This window comes from Myotis lucifugus, unplaced genomic scaffold, assembly GCF_000147115.1.
Source record: "Myotis lucifugus unplaced genomic scaffold, Myoluc2.0 scaffold_82, whole genome shotgun sequence".
NCBI classification, from domain to species: domain Eukaryota; kingdom Metazoa; phylum Chordata; class Mammalia; order Chiroptera; family Vespertilionidae; genus Myotis; species Myotis lucifugus.
Window position 1 is genome coordinate 4,160,290 of NW_005871130.1, and position 24,450 is coordinate 4,184,739.

At 48.9% G+C, this 24,450-nt stretch overlaps 1 protein-coding gene across 3 annotated transcripts in view; it reads right to left on the minus strand.

Moving 5' to 3' along the window:
* MBP (myelin basic protein) overlaps positions 1 to 24,140 on the minus strand; it is a 70,832-nt gene extending 46,692 nt beyond the window's left edge. Inside the window, exons 1-2 of one of the 3 annotated variants that reach the window (XM_006090801.3) lie at positions 23,546 to 24,140; positions 7,760 to 7,834 (exon numbers count right to left, since the gene is read on the minus strand). In XM_006090801.3, coding sequence (XP_006090863.2) covers positions 7,760 to 7,834; positions 23,546 to 23,590 — 120 coding nt within the window. In that variant the 5' untranslated portion in view covers positions 23,591 to 24,140. Of the gene's footprint in view, positions 1 to 674; positions 729 to 7,759; positions 7,835 to 13,182; positions 13,191 to 23,545 lie in introns of those variants that run through there. The other 2 variants (XM_006090798.3, XM_023755626.1) reach the window with 2 other exon arrangements.
* Between the last annotated feature and the right edge of the window lie 310 nt (positions 24,141 to 24,450).

The following is a 24,450-nucleotide window of genomic DNA, read 5'->3' on the forward strand; positions in this document are numbered from 1 at the left end:
GCTGCTGTAGAGGATCATGAGCTCCCGCTTCTTTTCTCGCCCCGAGCACGAGGCCTTCTCCTGTTCCAGGGGATATATTTTCATACAAAAGAAACTGAATATCATCCCCGATAAGGTAATGAGCTGACCCTCACTCCAACCCTATGTTTCTAACATACCGACCGAGTTGAAAACATTCTCAGTGTTGCTGGGGATGTGGGACAGGCAAGGACCCTCCTGGGAGCTGGGACAGACAGCCACAGCCGTCCTTAGAGGACAAGCCACAAAAACCTGCTGTACACCGCCCCGCAACTCCCCCCCGCCCCGCCCCCGAGCTCCCCTCTCTGGAGCCTGAGAAGGCAGAGGTCTGGGAACTCTGACCCCACCTGGCCAGGTCCCCTCAGTGGCTTTCCTGTGTCCAGTGTCCTTCTTGACCCCCTACTCCGGAGATCTGACATGGTCACAGACACCCTGTTTCTCTATTCCTTTCTCCCTGTGACACTGAATGTTTGTTAAGAATGGGGACCTTGCCTTATGCACCTTTCTGTCCCCACACCTCACAGTGCCTGGCACCCAGCATGTGCTGGAGAGAAAACTGTTCAGTTTTATCCTATTTAAGAGTAGTTCAAAATAAACAATTTCTGTTTCGGCAGCGGGCACCAAAGGTGGGTTAAGAGACATGGTTTCATATCTACCTGTTTCGTTTTGGAAGAGAGTGCAACTTGGAACAGAAAGAATTTCCTGATAGTTTCTTTCGTCAGCTATACATTCTTGTCACATGTATTTGTTTCACATCTGGCTTCTAAGCTGATATCAGTCATATTCTTCACTAAGTACAAAATAATAGTTTTATTTGAGGACTAATTAATAATTACCATGTACCTACCATTATAATCACTGTGGATGAAATTTTTTGTGCTTTAGTGTCTACCGGGTCACCCCTTCCAACCTACCCCGTCTTCCAATGAGAACTGGGAGTGTTTTTTCCTCCTTAATGGTAAGTAATGGTGAGTCTCCAAGGGGAGGGTATTCCAGGTTCAGAGTAAAAGCTGGAAGTTAAAGCAAAGGCTGGAGGTTGGGCATGTGGTTCCAGCTTCCCAGGTCCATGGCTCAGGCCGGATGGCAGAGGCACCTGCATCGTACCCCGCCCTGTGCGGACGTCTGTCCTGTAGCCACACAGCGTCCACCTAACCTAGAGCAGCCTCAGGCGGGGCCCAGAGTGGAGGTCAGGGGCAGGACCTCAAGCTTCACCCCCACCTTGGATCTTATCCCTCAATATCAGTGACGCGCACACGGTGGGTTGGACAGGCAGGGGAAGTACGTGTTGCTCGGGGAAATCTAGTGACTAATTTCTGTTCAAACAAGAAGCTTGTTCCTGAGACCTGACACTGTTGCCATCCCACGAACATAAAAATATCCTTGTGACTAACACATTTTTAATAAGCAAAATGCCTACAAGCAAAACAAACAAAACCAAGATGATGTGTGTCAAATGCAATGGAATTTTCCTGATAAAGAAGTAAAAGCTTCCCACAAGTTGTAAACACTCAGGTATACAACCGAGGGCCCGACCCCGTGACCCAGGTACCCCCAGAGTGTCCTTGTCCCAAGTGTCCTCATTCCCAAATGTGTCTGTGGCTGCCAGTGTCTACCAGGTAAATGCATTTGAAGCCATTATGGTTTTTCTCCTCAAAATGTTTGTGCCAATTTTCCGTTCCATCAGCCTAAGTATGTGAGGGCTGACCTAGTAAGAGCCCACTTATTTTTCCATAATCATTTTAGGGGAACATGCAATGAGAAAAAATTCTTATGATTAAGGTAGATTTAAAAATATTTTCCTATAGAGATGAAATTTATTATTCAATAGCATTGGCACAATAATCACTATAAATTAAGTAGTTTGCTGCATCCCCAGTACCTTATTTTTTACACAATGGTTTTCATTCCTGTGTGATTAACATGTCTTGTTTGGTTGATCCGTTCTCTGCTTAGAGGATGAGTCCTGGAGTAGCACAGCGTTCAAACCCCACTGCATGTTTGGTGTCTGCCCCATCCCCCCTCCTTATGCCTGTCTGGTGCCCCTCCTGCCACTACCCAGAGTGCAGTGCAGCTCTGTTCCACCCCTGGACTCCTCAATGGGCCCAAGGCCTCTCCCCTCCTGTGCATCTTTTGTGCAAGCTGAGCTCACAGCCTTTGTCATCTTCACTGGTTCCATGCACCGACCTGAACAGGAAACCGTGGAATGGAATTTGTCGACTTTAGTGTTGGAAGGGTTTGTAAATTCTCTTTAAATAGAGGAGTGGATATTTCCTGCATTTCTTAAAAAAAAAGTGCCTTTCAAATGCCTCCTCTGGTATGGTCGGGATGATAAATGTTATCTGCAAAGAGGCACTCAGAGCCCCCGGCAGCCGGCAGGGTGTCCGTCACAGCCAGGCGAGCGTCTGCTCTCAGGGAGGACTTGCTTCCATCAGATCCAGAGGAAATTGCATTAGTTCAAACCAGCGATCCCAACTGGACTGAACGGCCTCAGGAGAGTGGAGTCAGGCTCTTCTCACTGTTCTAGGACATCAGGGGTCCCAAGGGAGAAGATCCAGTGAGTCGGGGACCCTGCCTGGGATGCAGGGAGCAGGGTCACCCTCCTTTTGCATGGCCTGTGTTTGGGGTCAAATCTCAGTCCTTCCACTGGGTGTGTGTGTGTGTGTGTGTGTGTGTGTGGTATAATAAAAACTCTTCTTACAATGTAGAGCTTATTACTTAACATTTTTGGTTTGTTTCTTAAAAAACAGAATTATTCTTGCTGTAAGCTGGGTTTGGATAAGTAACAAAGGATTCTAGCAAAACATTGAAGCTTTCGGGATCAAAGTAAAGAACATGAAGAGACATGAAGACTGGGATCATGTGAACGGGCTCATTGTGAAGCCAGGTCTCCTCTCACACAGGGTCAGGGCAGGACGGGGACGTCCGTGCACGGGCAGCCGTGGCCTGTCCAGCCCAGGCCTCTTGACACTGGCATTGGTGATGTTCTGGGCCGGGTCAGCCCTGGTCATGGTGTAGGCTGTCCTGTGTGTTGTGAGATGTTGAGGAGCATCTTGATCTCTACCCATGGGCGGCTCAGGGCACCCTGCCGCTGTGACAACTGGACGCTGGCAAACGTCCCACCCAGGGTAGGAGGGGGCACCCTGGTTGAGAGCCACTTGTCCAGACAAAGGGAAGCATCAGATAGGAAGCGAAACCTACAAATCCACTTATTTGTGTGCTTTTCATAAAGACACATTATAAGTCACCAAAACGCTACTTTTAAAAGAACAATTGCAGAGCAGGGACAGCATGACAAGGATTAGAGACTGACTGAAGGTGAGAACCAGATGGAATGGAGTCATGAAAAGCAGTGCTGCCTCCGTAATGGTTTCTCAGATGTGAGCCTTAGATATGCTCTTAAAGCTCAAGCAACAGTAGACGTTCTGGGAGGCTGGACTTCAAAATCAGAAACTCGTGCGTCCGTAGACACCACCGAGAGCGTGAAACATCCGCTCAGAGAACCGGAGGAAGCATTTACAGATTGTACGCCCGGTAAAGGTCTAGTGCCCAGAATATGTAAAGTGCTCCTACAACTCAACAAAGAAAAACAAACCACCCAATTAAAAACATGGGCAAAGAATCGGAACAGACATGTCTCCAAAGAAGACACACAAATGGCCAGTAAGCACGTAACAGATGCTCAACATCGTTATTCGTTAAGAAAATGCAAATGGAAGCCAGGCTGAGGTCCCACCTCACACCACGAGGGTGGATACGATAAAAAAGACTGTAATAATAATAATGATAATCATAGGCGAGGATGTGCGCAAGTCAAAACACTCATCAGCCAGGACGATGGGAGACCATTGTGGAAACAGTCCGGTGGCCCTCAAAGTTCAGCCTCGAAGTACCATGTGACTCATCAAATCCACCTCCAGGTATATGCCCCAGAGAAATGAAAGCATATGTCCACACAAAACACTACACATGGATGTTGTTAGCAGCATTATTCATAATACCAACAGGTGGAGACAACTCAAATGTCCACCAAGTAATGAATGGTAAATTCCTAGAACAGAATGTTACTCGGTACTGAAAAGGAATGAAGCATTGACGTGTGCTACAATGTGGATGAACACTGAGAACATGACCCTCCAGGAAAGAAGCCAGACACACCAAAAAATCATATATATGCATGATTACACATATATGAAGTGTCCAAGACAGGCAAATCTATAGAGACTGCAAGCACATTAGTGTTTGAGTCAGGATGGGGAGTCGGGTGGGGTGGAGAGTGGGGAGTGACAGTTAATGGGCAGGAGGGTTTCTTTGAGGGATAAACAAATGTTATAAAATTAGACTGCTGTGCTGGTTGCATAATCCTATGAATATGCCAAAAAACCCACATTGATTTATACATTTTGAATGAGTACATCTTATGTTATGTGAATTCTATTTCAGCAAAAGCCATTAAAAACCAACAACATCTGCACTCAACAGCCAGGACCCAGTGGCTTTTGGCTGGGCACGTGTCTCAGGGGGGCAATGATGGGGAGGATCAGGGTCCTTCCCGCCCACGCTGGCGGCCAGACCTCTGGAGCTCGCGTGTGGCTCAGTGCCAAGGCCCAGGATTGGCTTTTGAAATGTGGGAAATTAAAATTTTGGAAGACTTTGACTCTTCTCTCTAATGGCTAGACTGATGAACGTGAGTGGATTTATAAATAAAGGCTGAGAAAATGCTTGCTACTCAACACTGAGGACCCCAGAGGAAAAGTATGAATCTCACAGAGCTGAGAATTCAAACCCGGGACTCCTTCCTCGACCTGTTTGTATGGCGTCAGAGGACACAGGAAGCATCCTTGATCACATGAAGTCGCTGCCCAGACGTTCTGTGACTGTAGATGAGTGCCCAAGTGTAAAGTGGGGAACAGGGTCCCGCCCCCAGCTAGCAGAGTCAAAGCCAGACACTATCATTACTTATTTCATTACTATCCATCTTCTGACATCTTCCATACTTAAGAGAAGGTGGAAATAAAAGCTTCTTTTTTTATTATTTTTTTAATATATTTTATTGATTTTTTACAGAGAGGAAGGGACAGGGATAAAGAGTTAGAAACATTGGTGAAAGAGAAACATCGATCAGCTGCCTCTTGCACACTCCCCACTGGGTATGTGCCCGCAACCAAGGTACATGCCCTTGACAAGAATCGAACCCGGGACCCTTGAGTCCGCAGGCTGATGCTCTATCCACTGAGCCAAACCGGTCAGGGCAAAATAAAAGCTTCTTAAGTAAAAACAGGGTTTAATGTGCATACCAATGCAGTGAGGTTAAGAAGTGAAAGAGAAGAATTTTTTAGGGCTCTGATTGCACCTGCCTTTCAGTTTCCTCGCTCTAAATTTAGGGACAAACCTGCCTTGCAGAAGAATGGTCCCTGGTCTGAGCTCTGCTACTGCTGTGATCGAAGGGGGGAAGCCCCGCACAGAAACCTGCTCTGACTCGCTCTAGGAGCTGCAGAACCGAATCTTGCTAAAGCCTGTTTCCACTCTGCCAGCATCAAAACCAGTCACATGAACTTTAATAACCAACTAAATGCGTCTCAAGAATTTCATACCTACAGGTGCAGATAGACGCCGGTCAGCAAGATCAATGCGATCCATTCTTCACTTCGTCAAGAGTGTGAACATGATATTCCTGCAAACGCACTTGCAGGAGAAATTATGCTTTTCAGGCCACAGACCTTCCCCTGGTTTCATAACTGACAATACAAGTAACTCAGGTTTTAGTTATGAGAAGACAGAAACTTCAAAATATTTTTATATTTTGAAAAACCTGTTACACAATCCGCCAGGTCACATGACAACTCAGTGATGCAGGGGAGATGCGTCCAAATGGGTTCTCTGTGATACGCAGGAAACGACACTCCTGCTTCAAGCGCTGCAGGAATTGTGACAACACACCCGTCTCCTAGTCTTTACAGTGTTGTTACAAACCCAGGAAGAGAAACCTAAAGTCACAAGGTTGATTTTCTTTTAAACACTGAAGCAATGATTAAAAGGCACGAGATACCATGTTCCTAAACAGAGGAACGCAGTGCTTTGTATCCCAGCGTTGAAACGAGAAGAGCCTATGGCTCGTGGGAAGGAAGTGTTAACGCTCCTGGGATATTCTCCAAACACCACATCATATTTCCCTTTGAAATACATTGCAACAAGCCTCTTTTCAAAAAGACTAAAACTGTCAGAAAGTAGAAGAGAACAGCTAAAGATTTTACACTCAGTTTATTTTACTTGAAAAGCAGGGTTCTGGGCACCTTAGGGGTGATGTATATCCAGTGGGGCCACGCTGTCACTTGAACACACAGCTATTTAAATCTAAATCATTTAAAATAAATAGCATTAAGAATGTGGTTCCTCAGGTGGACCAGCCACACGCCATGCGCTTCCTGGCCAGGTGTGTCTAATGACTACACATCGGGTGACACAGATAGAATATTCCCACCAGAACAGATCCCCTGCAGCCGTGTCTGCCTGGGGCGGGGGCGGGGGCGGGGGAGGGAGGGGGGAGTCAGAACACGGCAGTGCCCTTTTACTGCAGTCTCCTGTTTTGCAACTGAAGTCGAGAGGAACCCCTTAGGCCTGTGTGTGAGGGAGGTGGAGGTGGAGATAGATAGACAGAGAGATAAACAGATAGATAGACAGATAGATAGACAGGAGGAAAAGAGAGTGAACCTGAGACTCTGGTAGGTGCGGTACAATGGGAAGTCTGCGTGCACCTCGCAGTCTAAGAACTCGCCTCCTTGTCTAGATGTTTCTGTGCAGCTGAGTATCAGAGGAGGTCGGTACATGTCTGTGGGGAAATGCTTCCTACATTTCAGCTCCTTAAGCTCTTAAGTATAGATTATATGGTTAACCTACGAATTATCTGAGTTCTCAAAAAAAAACCCACAAAACTTGTTTACGGGACTTGCCTAAGAAAATGGAAATTATACAGACGGGTCTCCAACAACTGCCAACGCACTGCGATCAACTCAGAAATGTCAAGTTTTGGGGTGAATTTGGGGCTCAAAGGCACCATGGCCCCATCACACGATGCTCCAGGCTGGAGTCTGGGGGACCGGAAGGACTTCCATTGCTCAGTGATTCTGCTTTCCGTTCTGTGACATCGTTACAGTGGCAGCAGCTGGTTTTAGCAGGAAGTGCAGGAGAGTGAGGCGGGAGAGAACAGCGATGCTGGATTTGGGGTTGGGAAGGGCCTGGGTCTCAGTCCCCCTGGTGCTCCTGTCCCCGCAGTGGGCGTGGACGGTACTGCCCGGCTCAGCAGGCAGAGGGCTGAGAGCCACTCTTTGCTGACACTCCCGGGAACCAGGCCAAAGCCGAGAATCAGAACCGAGTGGAGCTGGTGCCTGTGAAATAGGCGGAAAATGGCGAGGGCTGCGCTGGAAACGCAAAGATGACTTTCAGCAGCTTAGAAGGATTGGATGGAGTTTATTTCCACGTTTCCTGTCTGGCTGCATTTTGAAAACATTCCACAGTAAGGGGGTGGGAAGGGCTGCAGAGGCCCCGGCACTGGGCGGCAGAGACCATGGTGGTCTGAAGTCCAGGCCCAGAGCTCGGGCGGTAGTGGCGGTCGAGCGCTGCCCTGGAATTGCTAGGGCTGGAGGGTAACAGTCTGCTGGCATGAGCAGAAAGCCCGGAGCCACAGCGCCCACTCAGAGGACGAGGTAAACGTGCACCCCCAGGTCTCTGAGCCCCTCGTTCCTACCTTATGGGCCTTCTCAGCGCAGAACTCCCGCTTCCCCACGTGGTTCCCCATCCCGCACTGAGTCAGCTGCAGAGGCTGAAAGAAAAAGAGAAGGTGTTAGCCGACAGCTGGCGCGATTAGAATTTTCCGTGTTGTTTTTCAATCAGGACAGCATTCCTGTGAGATGTGCTGCAATCCCTTTCCGAAGAGAGAAAACTAAAACCCCAAACTCAAGACACAACGGACATCTTATTAGTGGTCCCACGAAAATGGCTAGGATATAGGGGAGCTGCCGATCTCAGTGCTGTTCAGTAACAAATACATGTCGGGGTGTTTCCTCATCTGCAAAATCATCAGGCCATCCCCAGCAATCTCGGGGGCTGTTTCTACACAATCACACCCATACAGCGGGGGTCACCGCTCACAGTCAGGGACGTCAGGAAACGACTGAGATGCACAGAGGTGCCTACAAGTGAAAGGTAACAAGTCCGTGCCGCTGCCCAGGGAATCGTGTGAGCACAGAAACCTCAAGATCAGACCAAGGGTGGCTTATCAGACAAGTATGCCAAGAATCTGCAGAATTTCCGGGGGAGATAAAGTTGGATTTTTAAAAAAAGTGTGTATTTTTTGTTCATATTTCCTAACCCAAACACTAACAGCAAATTAACAAGTTTTTTCCCCCCAAAAAAGGCACAAAACTGAATAATTTAGCTTAAACCCATTCCAAACACACTCTGGATCCCACCGCATCCCTGCACCTGCACTAACCCGACGTCCATCCACACACCTGCCCACCTGGGCGCAGCGACAGGGCTTTGTGGACAGCTACCCATGTAGTTTTCCACGACGCATTCCTTTATAAAAGGACACGTGGGTCCCAACTTCCTGCGGAACACAGAACAGTTTTCCTTCCAAGGTCACAAAAGTGAATCCTTTCCTAAAAATGGGGAGGGGGGTTTTTAAATTCCCGTGTCTGAGTGAAAGGCAGCGCGTCCCCTGAAGGCCGCCTTCAGAAAAGAGGAAGCTGTCAGCTGGCATCTGGGTTTCCCCAAAGGCACCGCAGCCCTGGGGCCTCATCCATACGAATGAAGGATGTGGATGCTCTTTTCAGAAGGACCTCAGTGGGCACACGGCTGGTCCTCACGACCGGAGAGAAAGAAGCCAGGACACCTGACAGTTCGCCTCCCCGTGTGTGGGGGTCCCCGAGCCGGCACAGGTGGAGAGCACACAGCCACCCCCTCGACAGTGCAAAGATGAGCGCTGGGCAGGGGACAGCTCCAGAGGGAGCCTGCGCAGAGGGAGTCTGAAAGTGCTGGACTTCAAACAACCCAGATGAAAGCAGCGATAATGTGCCCTAAATCAAAGACATGGTTCTAGTGGTGACAAATGCACTAGCTTTGAAGAATCATATGAATCCCTCATGTTTCATGAGGAGAGTGAAAAAAACAATACTTTAAAGTGTATGCTTTTAAAAATGCAAGTACAGCTTTGCTGATCATTTCAGAATGAAATGGGAGTCTACCGTCTGCCTTCCCCATTTATTTAAATTAGACAAAAACATCTTTTTGGGGTGATGTCACTGAAGAGACTGAGGTTTGGGGCACATACACGACTTTCCTTGATAGGAATGGGTACAGAAAGGGGAAGACAGACGTCGTGTTGCCCTCATGGGGTCCAAACTGTAGTCAGAGAGCATGAATGAGTGGACAGTAGCTGTCACTCTCTGATTCCATGCAGGGTTCTAACTAAATATTGAGAACTTGTAATCTGTATAGAATACATGGAATGGCATCGGCCCAACCATTTGTGGGCCTATCTCCCCGTTTAAGGAAAAAGAATTAGTCTATTCTAAACGAAGCACAGGAACAATCGTTAACTTCATGAAAGCTGACAGCTTGGACTTTCGGGGGTCTCCCATTGCCACCAACTTTGTTTTCACCTCGGCAGCATCTCCAGCTCACGTCCTCTCTCCCCAGCCCCCTGCCTCGTCTGTCTCCATCTCCATCGACCCTCACCCCATCTTTTCATTTCCCTGGCTTTTCATTTATCAGGTAAACTCAACCTAATGCTCCCTCCCCCAGGAAACAAGCCTCACGTGGGACAAGTGAATATTTGGGGGTTGCTTGTGGACTAAGGGGGAGTGTTTTGGGGCGAAGTGTCTCTGAAGCACAGCTGAAATCTAGCTGCAAATGCTTCCGTGGTTCCTGGAAGAGAAATAATATCTCTTCCAGCGTCTCTGATCAAAACCTCCTCACGTTTCAGAGCAAAACGTTAGGCTACCCTTGGGGGGACTGTAATCAACATTTAGAAAACTCGTGGCTCTTGGACACAAACAGAATAGACCGAAGTACCATTTAGAGCAGGGAGAGTCTAGCCTTACACGCACAATTTACATGCTGGCGGGAAAAGATAGACAAGAAAAGCAAAGTAACAGGTGATGCGTGGCGGGCCCCCATCCGTGGGAAGACGGTCTCTGAGCATCCTCGCTGGGCACTGGACCTGCATCGGGGGGCCCTGCCGTGGGAAGAGGGCGTGGCAGGCGGTTGCCTGCACTCTGCACTCAGTCTGACTGCGGGCGGGAGGAGGGGTTGGGAAGGCCGCCTTCCTTGCTGTGACTGTTCCTGAGAACTGCACATCAGCAGCTGGGCTCTATAATCTATGAGAAGAACCATCTGCATACCAAAGAGCCGGAAGACGGGGGTCATCTTCATTTAATCTCACTGTTGCAATTAATCAAAATGAGAGAGCAAGAGGAAGACTTGGTAAACATGTGGAATGCCGCATGGAAGCCAGGCTGACTCTGAAGCATTCTGGGTAATTTCAGAAGCTTTGGGTGAAATAATGAACAATGAACATGTGGGAAGCGGGAAGGACTTTTAGGTTATATCAGGACACCCTCCTAAGGCAGAAATTCAATTCTAGATGAGATTTCTGAACAGCCACTGGATTAGTGAAAATGTCCATGTGTACAGGATCATCCACAATTTGTGTCAGCTAGAAGCTAAAATGAAGCATGTGCAGTAGAAGCCTCAAAATTGATCGGAGAGCCATCCAACCTAACGGTGTGGCTTCATTTCTATAATATGCTCCCACTGCTCTGAGATTTCTGCCTATTTTCTTGGTGGAGACCCTGAGAAATCAGCACATCCCTCGTCATGTGAGCGCCCGGGAACGGGGCAGCTGACATGGTGGAGGCGTGGCGGGGAAATGGCTTCTAGGTATTTTAACCAGGGACGTTCTAACTCTTTAAAGTGCTGAACTTGAACTTGCAGAAGCTCATCACTGTGAAATGCATGGGCCGTCTGCGATGCTTCTACTGCACATGCCTCATTTTAGCTTCTAGCTGCAAGTTCAAGTACAGATCATTCTAACTCTTTAAAGTGCAAACAGGGCAGTTGAGACCTGGGTCCCAATCCAAGCTCCTGCCCATGACCTAGGGCAAGTGACTCACCTGTCTGAGTCTCAGTTTCCTATACAGTGGAAGTAAGAAAAGCTTCCTCACTGAGCTGGTGAGAATGAGATCCATGTGAGAGCTGGTGAGGGTTGGGAGAGGGTGGGCCCTAGGTGCTGGCTGGTCCCTTTCTCATTCGTCCCACCAGGTGTCTGTCACCAGGATGGGTGGTGAGTAGTGCAGGAGACACTCCTAGCTGTCCAGTGACCCACCATCACTCATATTACAGAGACCTTTCTGTGGGTGCCCACGCATGTGTATGTCCACTTCAAACTGCCAAGTTCAGGGAAGGGAAAGGAGTAAAGATGCCAGTGACCCTAGAGGAGCCCAGAATTGACCACACTCAATGAGCCCATACCAAGCTCCCGCTCCATCACAGATGGCTCATGCATTTCACAGTGATGAGCTTCTGCAAGTTCAAGTACAGCACCGGGAATACAGTCAATGGTATTGCAACAACCATGGATGGTGCCAGGCAGGTACTACTTATGGGGAGCTGGATTACTCTGTAAGGTATATAAATGTCTAATCACTGTGTAGCACACCTGAAACTGATATAATAGTGTGTACCAACTGTAATTGAAAAAACTTAAAAATTATATAAAAGACTATACTGAGAACAGGCAGTGAGTGAAGAGATAGCCATTCCCCAAACTTCAGAGACTCCTTCCAATATTAAAATGCTAAACTGGCTATTTCTGTAGTGCCCTTGAGTGCATTTTTACAGGTAATGGGATTATTGTGAAATCTTTTGCTCTTTTGCTTCAATAAGTTTATTGTGAGATAGAGAAGGTTTCAATTCAAGTCTTTCTAGAGGGCTGGCTTCATAGAAGCATCTTTCCTGTCTCCCCAAACCTCCCCCAATGTGAAGAGATAAACAGAAACTCCAGGCGCAGTGACGCGGGACCCAGGGTGGGGCGGGGTGGGGCGTCATCTGTTATCTGCATGTTACTGTACGCCTGGGCTCATTTCTAATCAACTCGTCTAGTTGTATTTATGCCCATGTTGTAGGAAATGCACCACAGTTGTATAATCTTTATAGACTTATGGTTCTTTTGGCTTCAGTTTCACAAGATGCTGTTGGTTGGACAATTTTTTTTTGAGTCCAAGTTCAAGAAAGCACTCCTAAAGTGAATGCTTCAATGGAGATGCAGGTTGATATTACAGTGATGTAATTATAGGAATAACCCTGTGAGCTTTATTCCCATTTTACAGTTGAGAAACTAACGCTGAGAAGGCTGAACCAAGCTATGAGAATAACAATGCCTCTAGGAAAATATTTCAGTTAAAAATTGGGGTCCGTTGGATGTTATGAATATATCTTAGGAGGCAAGTCTAAGATAGCACACATTTCTTAACTGTCAACACAATAAAGAGAAGTGGGCTCTTCTCTCACAAATATCCTTGAGAAAATATGAGTTACAAGGACCTGCTCCTCATGAACACCTGTGCGTGAATACAGTTATATAATGAAAACCGGCTTTCTTCATTCTCCGCCTAAGATCTTACACAGACAGCTGGTGAAAAGTGCACGCAAGGAATGATTTGGGTGTTAATTCCATGCCTCCCCGGAGCCACAGAGCTGGGTCAGTGAGAAACCACAGAAACACCGAGCCCACAGTTACCACCTCAACATCCACGCCCTGGGACCTACCAGTCTTCCCAACGTGGAGAGAATGAACATGTGCGTGTAGCGGCAGCATTTAGAATCCACCCGGGAGTCACATTTGCTTTCTTCGAGTTTTAAAAATTCACTAAAGCAGAGCTCCCACAATTCCGTGTGCTTTGCCATTAATGTCAGTGGAGTCTTTGCTTTTCACTAGACTGTAAAGGCACCTGGACTGTCCTGTTGTTGCTACAGAGCAGCCATGGTTCCTGCAGAGCCTCCCAGCTGAACCCAGGGCTCTCACCTCTCGCCCCGGGAGGCCACGGGAAAGGCTGAGGTCACACCTGGGAAAGAGTGGACACAGGTCCTTCCATGAGCCCCAGTCACCTGCATTGTCTGCGGGAGCACCCCGTGCTGATCAGGGTATCTTCGAATTTTTGGTGCATTTTCACATGCTGGAGAGGCCCCTGTGACCTCTGACTCATGTGCTGAGCCCTGAAAGATGTCAGATGCAGACTGACTGCATGAAGACAGTGTCCCCGGAGAGGGATAATGAGAGTAAAGTGACAAAACAGGACAGTGTGACAATTCCAGAGTGGCATCATTCTCCCCTCCTTACACCAGGAGAAGACAGGGTGAGCCCTCTGGAGATTGGGAAGCTGATAGTCCCTGCCCATCCTCAGGAGAGGACTGGCCCCCCTCTCCCCCCGCCCGGCACCCAGGGCTGGTTCTCGAGAGGGTGAACTGCGCCCTCCCAGCAGGTAAAACAGCCCTGCGGCCCCTAAAAGACGATATAAAAGGTGGCAGGTGAGAGCAGAGAGCTGGGAGGGCAGACAGATAACTTCGTGTTTAATCTTTAAAAGAAAACCCAGAGAGCAAGTTTAACCAGCAATGAACTCACGTATAAAATAAACAAAAACGTAAGTTGTTTAGGTTTCCTCAGCTCCGAGGAGAGAGCAGAAATATCTGTGTAAAACCAGGAAGTCCCAGGAGGCTGGCGTGCCCCGGTGCCCGCAGTCAGGTCCAGACAGGCCTTTCTGGTGCAGGGCGGGGCCTGGCTGGGCACATGCAGGGCACACCCTCCCTGGGCGGATGGGGAGGCTGGAGACTGTGGTCCTGGTGCCTAACTGTCATCCCCCTGCCTCTGTGCCCTGATAGCAGGTCTGCCCTGTCCATCATCCCATCTAGAGGCCCAGTGGCTGGGGCAGGCAGGCCGGGCTTCCCAGAGAAAGACCCAAGTGTGAGTGGCCGAGAGCCCAGGGCGTGCCCCCTCTTGTAGGCAGGCGCTCTGGCTTGCTCCTTATCTGAAACCACGGAGGGTAAATGTTACTTCCTGGGGAGCTGTGGGAACAGCTGGTTAATATTTCACAGTCACCCGAGGATACCAGGCATGAGCCAAAGGAAGAATAAACCCAGCCGGGTGTGGCCTCTGTGCCCTGCCCCTGTGCCCTGCCTCCAGGGGCATGGCCCTCATTAGCCAAGGAGGGAGTCACGCATGGCCTTGTTACAGGCCCATGCGTGCCACATGGCCCAGAACACTGACAATGTAATTAGAGGGAATGCAGCCATGCGTGTGCCGTTGCCACAGGTCCACGTGCTCGAGGTGACCCGGGACACTGCAGCGGTCATAGAGGAAGCGTGAATACTTCAAGCATTGCTCATGGCCTGAGCCAGTGATGGAAGGGCAGGACACGTCTGTTTAACTCAGTGCACCCCGATAGCCTCCAGAACAACTCGTAGATTCCTTAATGCCAGGCAAGACGGCTCCTCCTAGCTGGGTGTGGGGGACCCGTGTGCTGGCTCAGGCCACAGGGATGCATGTGGCCCGGGACCACGGAGCTACAGTCTGAGTCTGACTAAAGTACCCCCCGGTTTACCAGCACACAGAGGATACTGAATCCCCGGCTTGTTGATCTGATCTCCAGATTCTAATCACCTGGGCCCGCAGGAGACACAACTCAGAGCCCACCTCCTACGGGGCCTCTTCACACAGGCATGCCCCAGTTTATTAGACGAGTCCTTACTTCCTGAGAAAATAGAAAGATAACGGATGCTAGCAAATGACAATTATATTTACAGAAAAGGGCAGTGACATGTCCCCAGAGAGTATGATGCAGTGAAAAGGACTCTGGATTTGGAGTCAGGAGACCTTTGATGGCAGCCATCACGCCATGGAGGGCTGTCTGAACATTTCGGAAGTATGTCCTCTTCATCCTCTCACCCCTCATGCACAGGTGACCCACTCTGAGGTCAGAAAGCGTGGGTAACCCCGCCCACAGGGCAGTGACTGGCGAGCAGGGTGGGACTGGGTCTGCCTGGTCTTGGCTGTACTTGTAGCGATAAGACAACACATGGTCTCCAGAGTTCTAGTTCAATGTCAGCCATGGACTGACTGCATGGCTTGAGGAAGGCACTTAATTTCTTAAAAAAAAAAAAAAAGGGTTTCTCGATGCATTAAGCCTCTGATTTATTAAGGCAAGGAGTTCCATCAAAAGGGACACCTTCTCCTTCACCTCACCTTCAAAGGGTGCTCTGAAGGCTCAACGTACATTAAGGCCAAGTTGGCCAGTGATTTCACACCTCTTTCCTTTAGTGTGAAAACGAGGGCAGAGTGACAAATGATGAAGCATTATAGAAATACACCATGAAATTAAGTCTCCTCTATGACTCTGTTATTGAAAAATGGCATTCGAATGAACAACGGAATGACAAATGTCTAGAGTGCCTAACGTGTATTATGAACACAGACTGCCAATGCGCTTGCATTCGGAGCTTGATCTATTCAAGTGGGTTCTCACACCCTTCAGTTTCTACGTGGTCTCTGTAAGGCCCAGAAAGGTCAGTGCCCTTTTGGAAGGCAATGATGTATTTCCACTAGTGGAGGCCTTTTAATGTTATTGCTCCACCAAAGTCAAGACGGTCCAGGAATGTCTTTTATAGGAAATAAAGAATATTGTTTGAAAAATGCAAACACCTTGACAGAGTGTATTCACCACAGTGTGCTTACCTGACAACTACACACGCGTTGTCCAGCCTTTGGCTTTGAGGAGAGAGCCCTCAGGCCGAGCCTAACCTTCTTTTGCCTGAAATAGTTTAGAGTGAGGCAGGGCATCACAGGAAGTCGAATCCCAGTAGACTGAGAGCCCGGAACCTGTTCTGCCCTCAAGTGGAGCGGAAGTAATGGCCCAGACAATAAAGCAGGGCCTTTGGTTTGTCCATGGCTGGACTCCCACACCTACTACAGTGGCTGGTACATAATAACTGCTCAATAAATACTTAAGTGACTCACTGAAGCTGCTCTCTGCACCCAAACCACACATGTGCCCCCCGCCCCCCCCCACACACACACATTGCACAAGCCTGTTTTGAGTCCACCAAGCCGATCCTTGGATTGCAGCATCACACTCAATAGAACAAGGCGTGGACAGAGAAGTTAGAGGGGCAGCGTGGCTGTGAGGACCAGCACGGCCGTGGAGCATTCAGGGAGGTCCCTACAGCCTCTCACAGGAGCCAGGAGGGCTGGAGCTAAACTAGAGTAAAGTGTCCCCTGAAAACGGAAGCCCTTGTTCAAAAGGAACACAGGACACGGCAGAGAGGAAGTGGGGACACCCACACCGTTCATGGGCTGCTCCTGGGGAGGAAACAGGCTGGGCATAGATGGGGGTGTCTGGCACGGAGGGCGGCAGGCAGAGCCAAGGTGCTTGGCCCTGGCCACAGACATGCCTCCCTCAGCTCTTCACCGAATCCTCTATGGGGGCCAAGCAGAGGGCAGGAGGAGCAGACACAGTGGGCCTGAGCCTGGACAGGACGCTCAGGGTGCCCAAAGTCAAGAGCAAATGTAAACCCTAAGTGGGTCAGCTAGGGGATCCAGTGTGGAGACTGGACACTGCCCTTCAGGGGTCAAGGAGGACTTGTGACCAAAGAAGCATGTATAGTGTTCAGCACATGCATCACTAGTTACAATATGTAGAAACAACCCAGACAGAGGGAGGGTTCTCACACGAATTACCACCTTTTCCAAAGTGCTAATTTAGAGACTACCTGTACTGTCAGCTTCCTCCGAAAGTTAAAATAGAAACACTGAAACCAGGTCAGCCCACAGAGCCTGTGGTGCAGACACGGTCTCCAGGAGGGAGCAGCCTGGTTACCTGTGCGGACAGGTACACTCTGGAGAGGCAGGCCCATGCTGGCGCTGCACAGTGGCCTGAGCTGCTCCCTCCCCTCCCCTCCCCTCCCCTCTAAGTTCGGTGGGCGAACTGGTTCCCCTCCCTTCCTCCCTCCCTCCCTCCCTCCCTTGAAGCCCCACAGGCACCAGTTTGGGTGTGGGCTTTCCCTGCTTTGAGGAATGAATCAATCCCACCTCTCTCCTCTCTGCCCACTTTCATACCCGCCCTCCTTGGGTGTCCATAATATGTTACCCCAAAAGTCCATAATTAGTCAGGAAACCCACCACATCAGCCATGGGCAGAGAGCCCCAGGACAGTGACCAGGAGGGTTAGTCTAAGGAAAGGATGGGGAAGATGCTGGGAGTCCACCAGCAGAACCATCCGCCTCCTGTTCCCTGGACCACAGGTACTGTGGTCATTATGTCGGCCATTGAGAAAGGTCAGGAACCAAACTCTGGGAGGGAGTCCAGGGGACATTTCAAATTCCTCTTCGACCCATCTCAAGAAGCAAATGAAGTCTCAGAGATTTAGACTCAGTGAGACGACGCTATCATGTTAGCTCCACAAAATCACCGCCAGGGACCTTTCCTACGTTCACGCACAAATACTAGTACTAGTACAGTGTTTTGTTTTTTCTAACAGGTTTTAATCTCCCTCCACATTAAATTTTATTTTAAGTTCCTAGCGCACTTTACTTGGTGTTGCTAACGCTGTGTAAATATACATGTATAAGACATGTGTATGTCTTATACATATCTCTCAACACGATGCACATGGCATTCCCGTGCATTCGCAGGAGGCCGCCTGCCAGTTCTGCGCACCTCGGGGCCTACCTCTCTTCACGTAACAGCATCCAACCACGAATCTGAAAGGACTAAGATTCTCTTTCAATGTCTGGTTTAAATCCTGTCTCTTCAAAAATGAGTTTTGACATTTGAAAATGACAAAAGTGAAAGGATCAGCGTCTTCCCCGGTAGAGCCGACCGTCTCTCACAAGCGGTATAAAACGATGCATTGAAGCTCTGCATGCATGACACCGTCTCTGAGACAATCTCTCCTCCTGCTTCTAGAACCCTGGGTCTTGGCTATTCCAAGGTTATTACATCGGGGAAACAACCAGCATAATAGTCCTCAACTCCCCGCCCCTCCCCCGCACACACACACACACACACACACACACACACACACACACACTTGCTGAGAGAAACCTGGCTCCTAAAATATGAGAATCGTTTTTGTTTATTTTGTTAAATTCCTGCTCTAATGTATCTGGTCTTGTGAGGCAACTCAGTCAGCTGATAGGCCAGGACCCACGTTCTTCTCTGGGCGAAGCACAGCTTTGGCAGAGCACCTCTGAGGAGCCCACATCTGCTGGGCGGCCATCAGGGGATGCGCATCAGAACATGAGGACCGCCCACCCCACCTGGGATGCGTGGAGGCCACAGGTGCGAGCCCTGCGCCCGAAGCAGAAACACATGAGGGAGATGCATGCATTAACTTTCTCACAGACCTTCCGCGGTGGATGCGGCACCTGCCAGCAGCAGGCAACGCAGAGACACAACAGGAAGATGCTTGTTCACTGTCCCAGCACGTAAGCGCGTTGTGGGACATTTCAGCCCCCTAGAAACAAAAAGGTCCCGAAACGAAGGGGAGAGTCTCTGGTGCTGCAAGCTGTGCGGGAAGGCAGACATCTGGGAGGTGAGGGAGCAGCCCCTCCATGAACGGGACTTTGGGAAGCAGTTCTGAGGACCAACACCCAGGCAGGCCAGGGACAGGCAGGCAACCGGGGTAGCTGTGTTCAGGGCAGAATAGACTTTGCAGCCAGCATTGATTCCAAACAGCCAGGGAGCCTCCATCCCTCCTCCAGTGCAGCCCGTCCTCAAAGCCCCGCGGAGTTTTACGCACACATCCCAGGGCACTTAGAAATATTCCGCCTCGGGAAACTGGTCCACCACCACCCCCCGGGAAACTGTGACCTCCAAGTCCCCTCCTCACGCTCTAAAGCACTTCCAGGGCAAGAACTCCATCTACGTTATCTCCATGTCCATGGCTATGCATGGCACAGCACACCACACGGGCAGCGAGGTTTTAAAAAGTAACCATGTGTTTGCTCTATTTCGGAAGCCTGCAACATAGCTCTGCACTTCTTGCTTTCATAGTTTAGCAAGAAATGTTGGGTTTCAACTATGCGAGAAACCAGATGAAGAGCATGAGTGTCCATAAATATTCCTCATTAGATATGCTGGCATGCACAAGGCATGAGGAAAAAATGTCATCCTCTTAACTGTGGGGAATGCATCAAAAATAAGCATATAAATGAAAATATACCGTCAGCATAGAACTTTATTTTCCATGAGTCATTCTTTCTAACGTAGAGCCAGACTATCAGTAAGCATAAAGAACTTCTTGGGAGCTCATTTAAATACATACTCCTGGGCCCGAGCCCTGAGACTGTGGTGTGGTGTGGTGTGGTGTGGTGTGGTGTGGTGTGGTGTGGCCGAGACAGGGGCTTAGGACTGCACTGAGTAAGAATTCTGGGTTAAATGTATGCAGGTGATTGGCAAACCCCCAGGGAAACATGAGCGCCCACCCTGCCCCATAGCCTGGTGAGAAGACCTAGTCCAGGCAGGTGTCTCTGCTAGTGCTTTGGTGGGAGCCTGCTCTTGCCTCCCAGCCAGCTCCTCCCCTGCTGGCAGCCTCACTGACTCAGGCGAGTGTGTGGTGTGTGTTGCCTCTCGGTTTCCAGATCAGACTCCAGATGCAGCGGGGGTAGCGCTGAGAGTTTCTTTCTCTGTTTAGGTTGGCGGGTGATGTGGATGTGGCCTGGTGTGTCTGGGTGAGCTCTGTGGGAGGAGCCATCTTGGCAGCTGCCTGTGCTCCTGCCTGCAGGGCAGCACTGACTGGAGGGGTGGGCAGGACTGAGCCTGGGGCCAGGGATCTCATGTCACGGGGGACATTCCATGTCATCTGATCCCTAAAGTTTGGGGCCACCGCCAGCATGGTGCAAGCAGTGAACGAGGGCCCTCAGGAAAGTGAAGGGGAAGCAGCGCTCTTGATGTGATAGGACATACCTCATCAGAACAACACTGATTTTGAAACTGGGTCAGTGGCTGATCAGTGGTGACAGAGGGGTGACACCGTCAGCGTGTGGGGGAGTTTCTCTGAGGATGAAGCCAAAGCTTTCTCACAGGAAATGTGATCTGGTCAGAGCCCTCCGGCTTCTTTTCCTGAGGGCATAAGGCTTCTTCTTGGTGTGGACTGAAACTTGTAAAATGCAAACATAGTTGCAAGAGCCATTTGTTTCGTGTTATGAAATGCACTGGCTTCAACAGCATGCTGATTGAGGTAATGTCGTAATTCAGGTTGGTGGACAGCCCTGCCTTGCTGGATTTCTATATTTATTACACATGCATGTAATCACAACACATAGTGTTTTATGTATTTACTAGAGGCCCGGTGCACGGATTCGTGCACCTATGGGGTCCCTCGGCCTGGCCTGTGGGGATTGGGCCAAAACCGGCTCTCCAACATTCCCCAAGAGGTCCTGGATTGTGAGAGGGCGCAGGCCAGGCTGAGGGACCCCACCGGTGCATGATTGGGGCTGGGGAATGACCACGGGAGGGCTCCAGGGCATGTCCAGCCCATCTCGCCCAGTCCCAATCAGCCAGACCTCAGCAGCAAGCTAACCTACCAGTTCGAGTGTCTTCCCCCTGGTGGTCAGTGCACATCATAGTAACTGGTCAAATGGTCAGAGGGACAATGAACATATTAGCCTTTTATATATAGAGAGGCCCGGTGCATGAATTCATGCATGGGTGGGGTCAATTGGGAGTGGGGCCAGCTTTGGGGAGGGGCCCTGGGGTGGGGAGGCCGATTGGGGCGGGGCTGGCCGTCCCCTGGTTGAACTCCTGGTTGAGGGGACAATTTTCATATTAGCCTTTTATTATATAGGAAGATGTATATTTTTTCCAAGAAATAAACATACCATATTTATTCATTAGCAATGTGATGTTTCCCATTCAACACTGTTACTTTGAACTTGAGCTATGTGGATACCTAAAGTTCTAGGTAATTTAGTTTAACTCCTATGACTACATCATAGTATATATCCATAACCCTACTCATGGGCCATTTGTCTGCTTCTCTCTCTTTTTTAGTATCAAAATCTTTATTCATTAAAATATGTAGGCATAGCTAAGGGAGTGCTGAGGGGGAAATTTATAGCACTAAATGATTATATCAGAAAAGAGAAAAAGTCTCAAATTGATAATATAAGTTCTAACTTAAGAAACTAAGAGAGTTAAATATACCCAAAGACAGTAGAAATAAATAATAATGAAGATAAGCATAGAAACCAATGAAAATGAAAACAGAGAAAAATCAATGAAATAAAAAGCTAGTTCTTAGAGAAAAAAATCAATAAAATTGATCATTCTTTAGCAGAACTGACACAAAAAAAGAAGACACAAAAATCACCTCTATCAAGAATGAAACAGAGGCTCCTACTATAGACCCTGTGACTGTTAGAAGAATAGTAAGGGGTTCTATGAGCAATGATGCACCCATGAATGGTGTGGGTGGTGGTCCATTTGTACCAGGGAATACTACTCAGCAATGAAAAAGAATGAGCTATAGATACACTCAAGAGAATTGTGTTTAATGAAAACAAGCCAATCTGAAAAGGTTACACATTATAAGGTTTCACTTGGATAGAATACTCGAAATGATGAAATTATGGAAAATGGGGAACAGATCAGTGCACGCCAAGGGCTCAGGGAGGGAGAAGAGGGAAGATGGCGGTGGTTTTAAAGGACCGCGTGAGGGACCCTGTGATGAAACTGTCATATGTGACTGCGGATGGTCACACAATTCCACATGTGATAAAATTACACAGAACTTCGAGCACACACGCACACACACCCCGCATGCACGCTGGTGAAACCTGAAACCTCAGTACAGTTGACAGAATTGTATCAGTGTTCATTTCCTGGTTGTGATATTGTTCTATGGTTTTGCATGTTATGAAGGGTATATGGATCTCTCTGTATGATTTCTTACAATTATCTCAAATTAAGAAGTTTTTAGAAATGGCTTCCATGAGCATCCTGTGTATGTACGTCACACACAGAGACCAGATTCTCCCCAGTGAGACCCCAGGGTCATAGGGGGTAACCATCTTTTCTGGCCATAGGACACATCCATCTCCAACTTTTCCAGATCCTTCTCTAAAGTGTCTGTTCTTTTTTACCCTCCTACTCATAACAATGTGAGTCAGAATTCAACATTGTTTACCAGTACAATGGATATGAAAAATTTTCCCATTGATGTGATTTTCAATTCCCTGATAACATGTGGATAAAACTCCTCATATTTTATTAGCCTGGCTGGGTTTTCTCCTCCAGGCCAGCCTGTCCTCTCACATCTTTTTCCATTGTGTGGCTTGTTTTATGTTACCGAGTTTTAGAATTTTTTATATATCCCAGAGACCCCACCCACATCTGTTTGTCCCCGTCCTCTGATTATCTAATTTTTATAATAGAGCCTCACACCTACTCAGTGGTGGTCACAGAATCCAGGGTAAAATAACATACAGACCACATTTTTGAATTTTTAACAATGACTGAGCCTGGGACATTCCTAATGGCTTCAGAATATGAGTTACCTGGCTGGAGCATGAGGGCGATTCTGCAGAGGCAGCTTCAGCGCACGCTGAGAGCTCCAGCCTCCCTCCCTTCTGGTCACCTCCCCAGCCCGGTTCTTGCAATAAGTCACAGCTATGCATCTCCTCCTGGGTCTGTGTCTCTGGTCCAGCTGGACCACTACACACTCGGGAGATTGGGAGTCTGCTCTGGAGGAAGGACCAGCTGTTGTTGGCTCTCTGCGTGGCTGGAGCACAGGGCATCCTGGTGCCTTCACTGTGGTGTAAAACCATCTCCAAGCCCCCGAACTCAGCTGGTTTCAGCTTCCTTCAGGGTCTCTTTTGGACCAACAGAAGCATCTTACCGCTGGATGACTACTTAATAGAAATTAACTAAGTCATCCGATTACTTTCTTCACTCAGGAATGACAACTGAGGAAGACAAGGAGAGGATGACTAACAAAGACATGTGCAGCACCATTACAGTCATATCATCCTGAAGAGGAAGCATGGTTTTGGGCGTGGTTACTCACTCATGGTGGAATTTTAAGAAGAAGGAGAAGAGGAAGCCAGCTCTGTGAGGTTCCTGAGCTGTCCTATTCACCACGCCTGTGCAGGGCGTCAACCCAGGCTGGTGACGGACTCCTGGAACTGAGCCCCAGGTGCCCTCGTGTCTCTGTGCCTTGGTTTACTCATCAGCAGAAACCGGGCTGTAGGAGTCATTATATCAGAGGAGAGCATCCCAGGGCAGTCATGACTGTGAGGAGGTGGTCTGCGGCTCTCAGAGGAGCCTGGGCAGTAAGTGCTGCCTGGATACCTGGGTAGAAAGGCAGCCAGACAGTTGCTAACTTTGTCAGATCTTTAAAGAATCTCGAGAGAAAGGAGAAAGCAAACGAAATAACCTTCGACGAATAGTTAAAAATCCAGACAGAAACAGGGCATGTACCAGAGAGGTTTTCCAGCTCGTTGTCCTCATGGACCCAACCGACATTCAAAACCACGATGGGGCATTACAAGCCAAATCACAGAACAGGAAACTTGTCTCACGCATCCTCACCTTTGGGCAGAAAGATTTTCTAAGTGGATTTGAACCAAATAGCTTTTGCTTAACCCCAAATTAATGAAAGTAGTTGTTTCAGAACTTGGGAGTTACTGTTAACCACATTTTACAATAATTTTTAGCTGGAGTCTCTCCCTGCAGGTTTTTGTTTGCCGCACTTAAAATAAAACGACTGATGGGCACTGTTCCTTGGCTGGTAGAAACACAGCTGTTAGGCTGCGGCCTCCTCCTGGGTCCTTTGGCCCATCCTTGGGGAAGAGCTGCCCCTTGCCAGCTCCCTAGCTCTGCACACCTGGGCCCAGTCGCTCCCAGGTGGCTGTCAGGGAGCCTGGGTGCAGGACTGAGCAGATTAGGGATTAGGGTGGCCCTGGCCTTTGGGCTACTGTTCTGTACAAGTCTTCCTGACTTTGGCAGGCTATAATCTTCTCCCCAAACCACAGGTTTTAAATAGAGGGACCCATAAAGTTCCCTTCTTTTGAAACACAGTGTGGGTGTCGGCTGCCAGTACAGCCCCCTAACTCCCCCCCCCCCCCAGCTGTTGCAGTGACTTCCGTGGGTGGCGAGATCAAAGGAACACATGGTGTTGATTGTCATGTCTTGCAACTGCGAAACAGAAAACCACGAACCGGAGCGCACCCATTTTCTGCCAGCGTTCTACCAAGATCTCCCAAGAAATCGAAGCCTTTTCACAAATCCCACCGCTTCCTCGGAAGCCAGAATAAAGTACAACCTTCAGGACACTACGCGCTGCTCCCAGCATGCCAACATCTAGAGCCATCTGGGCTCGGGGA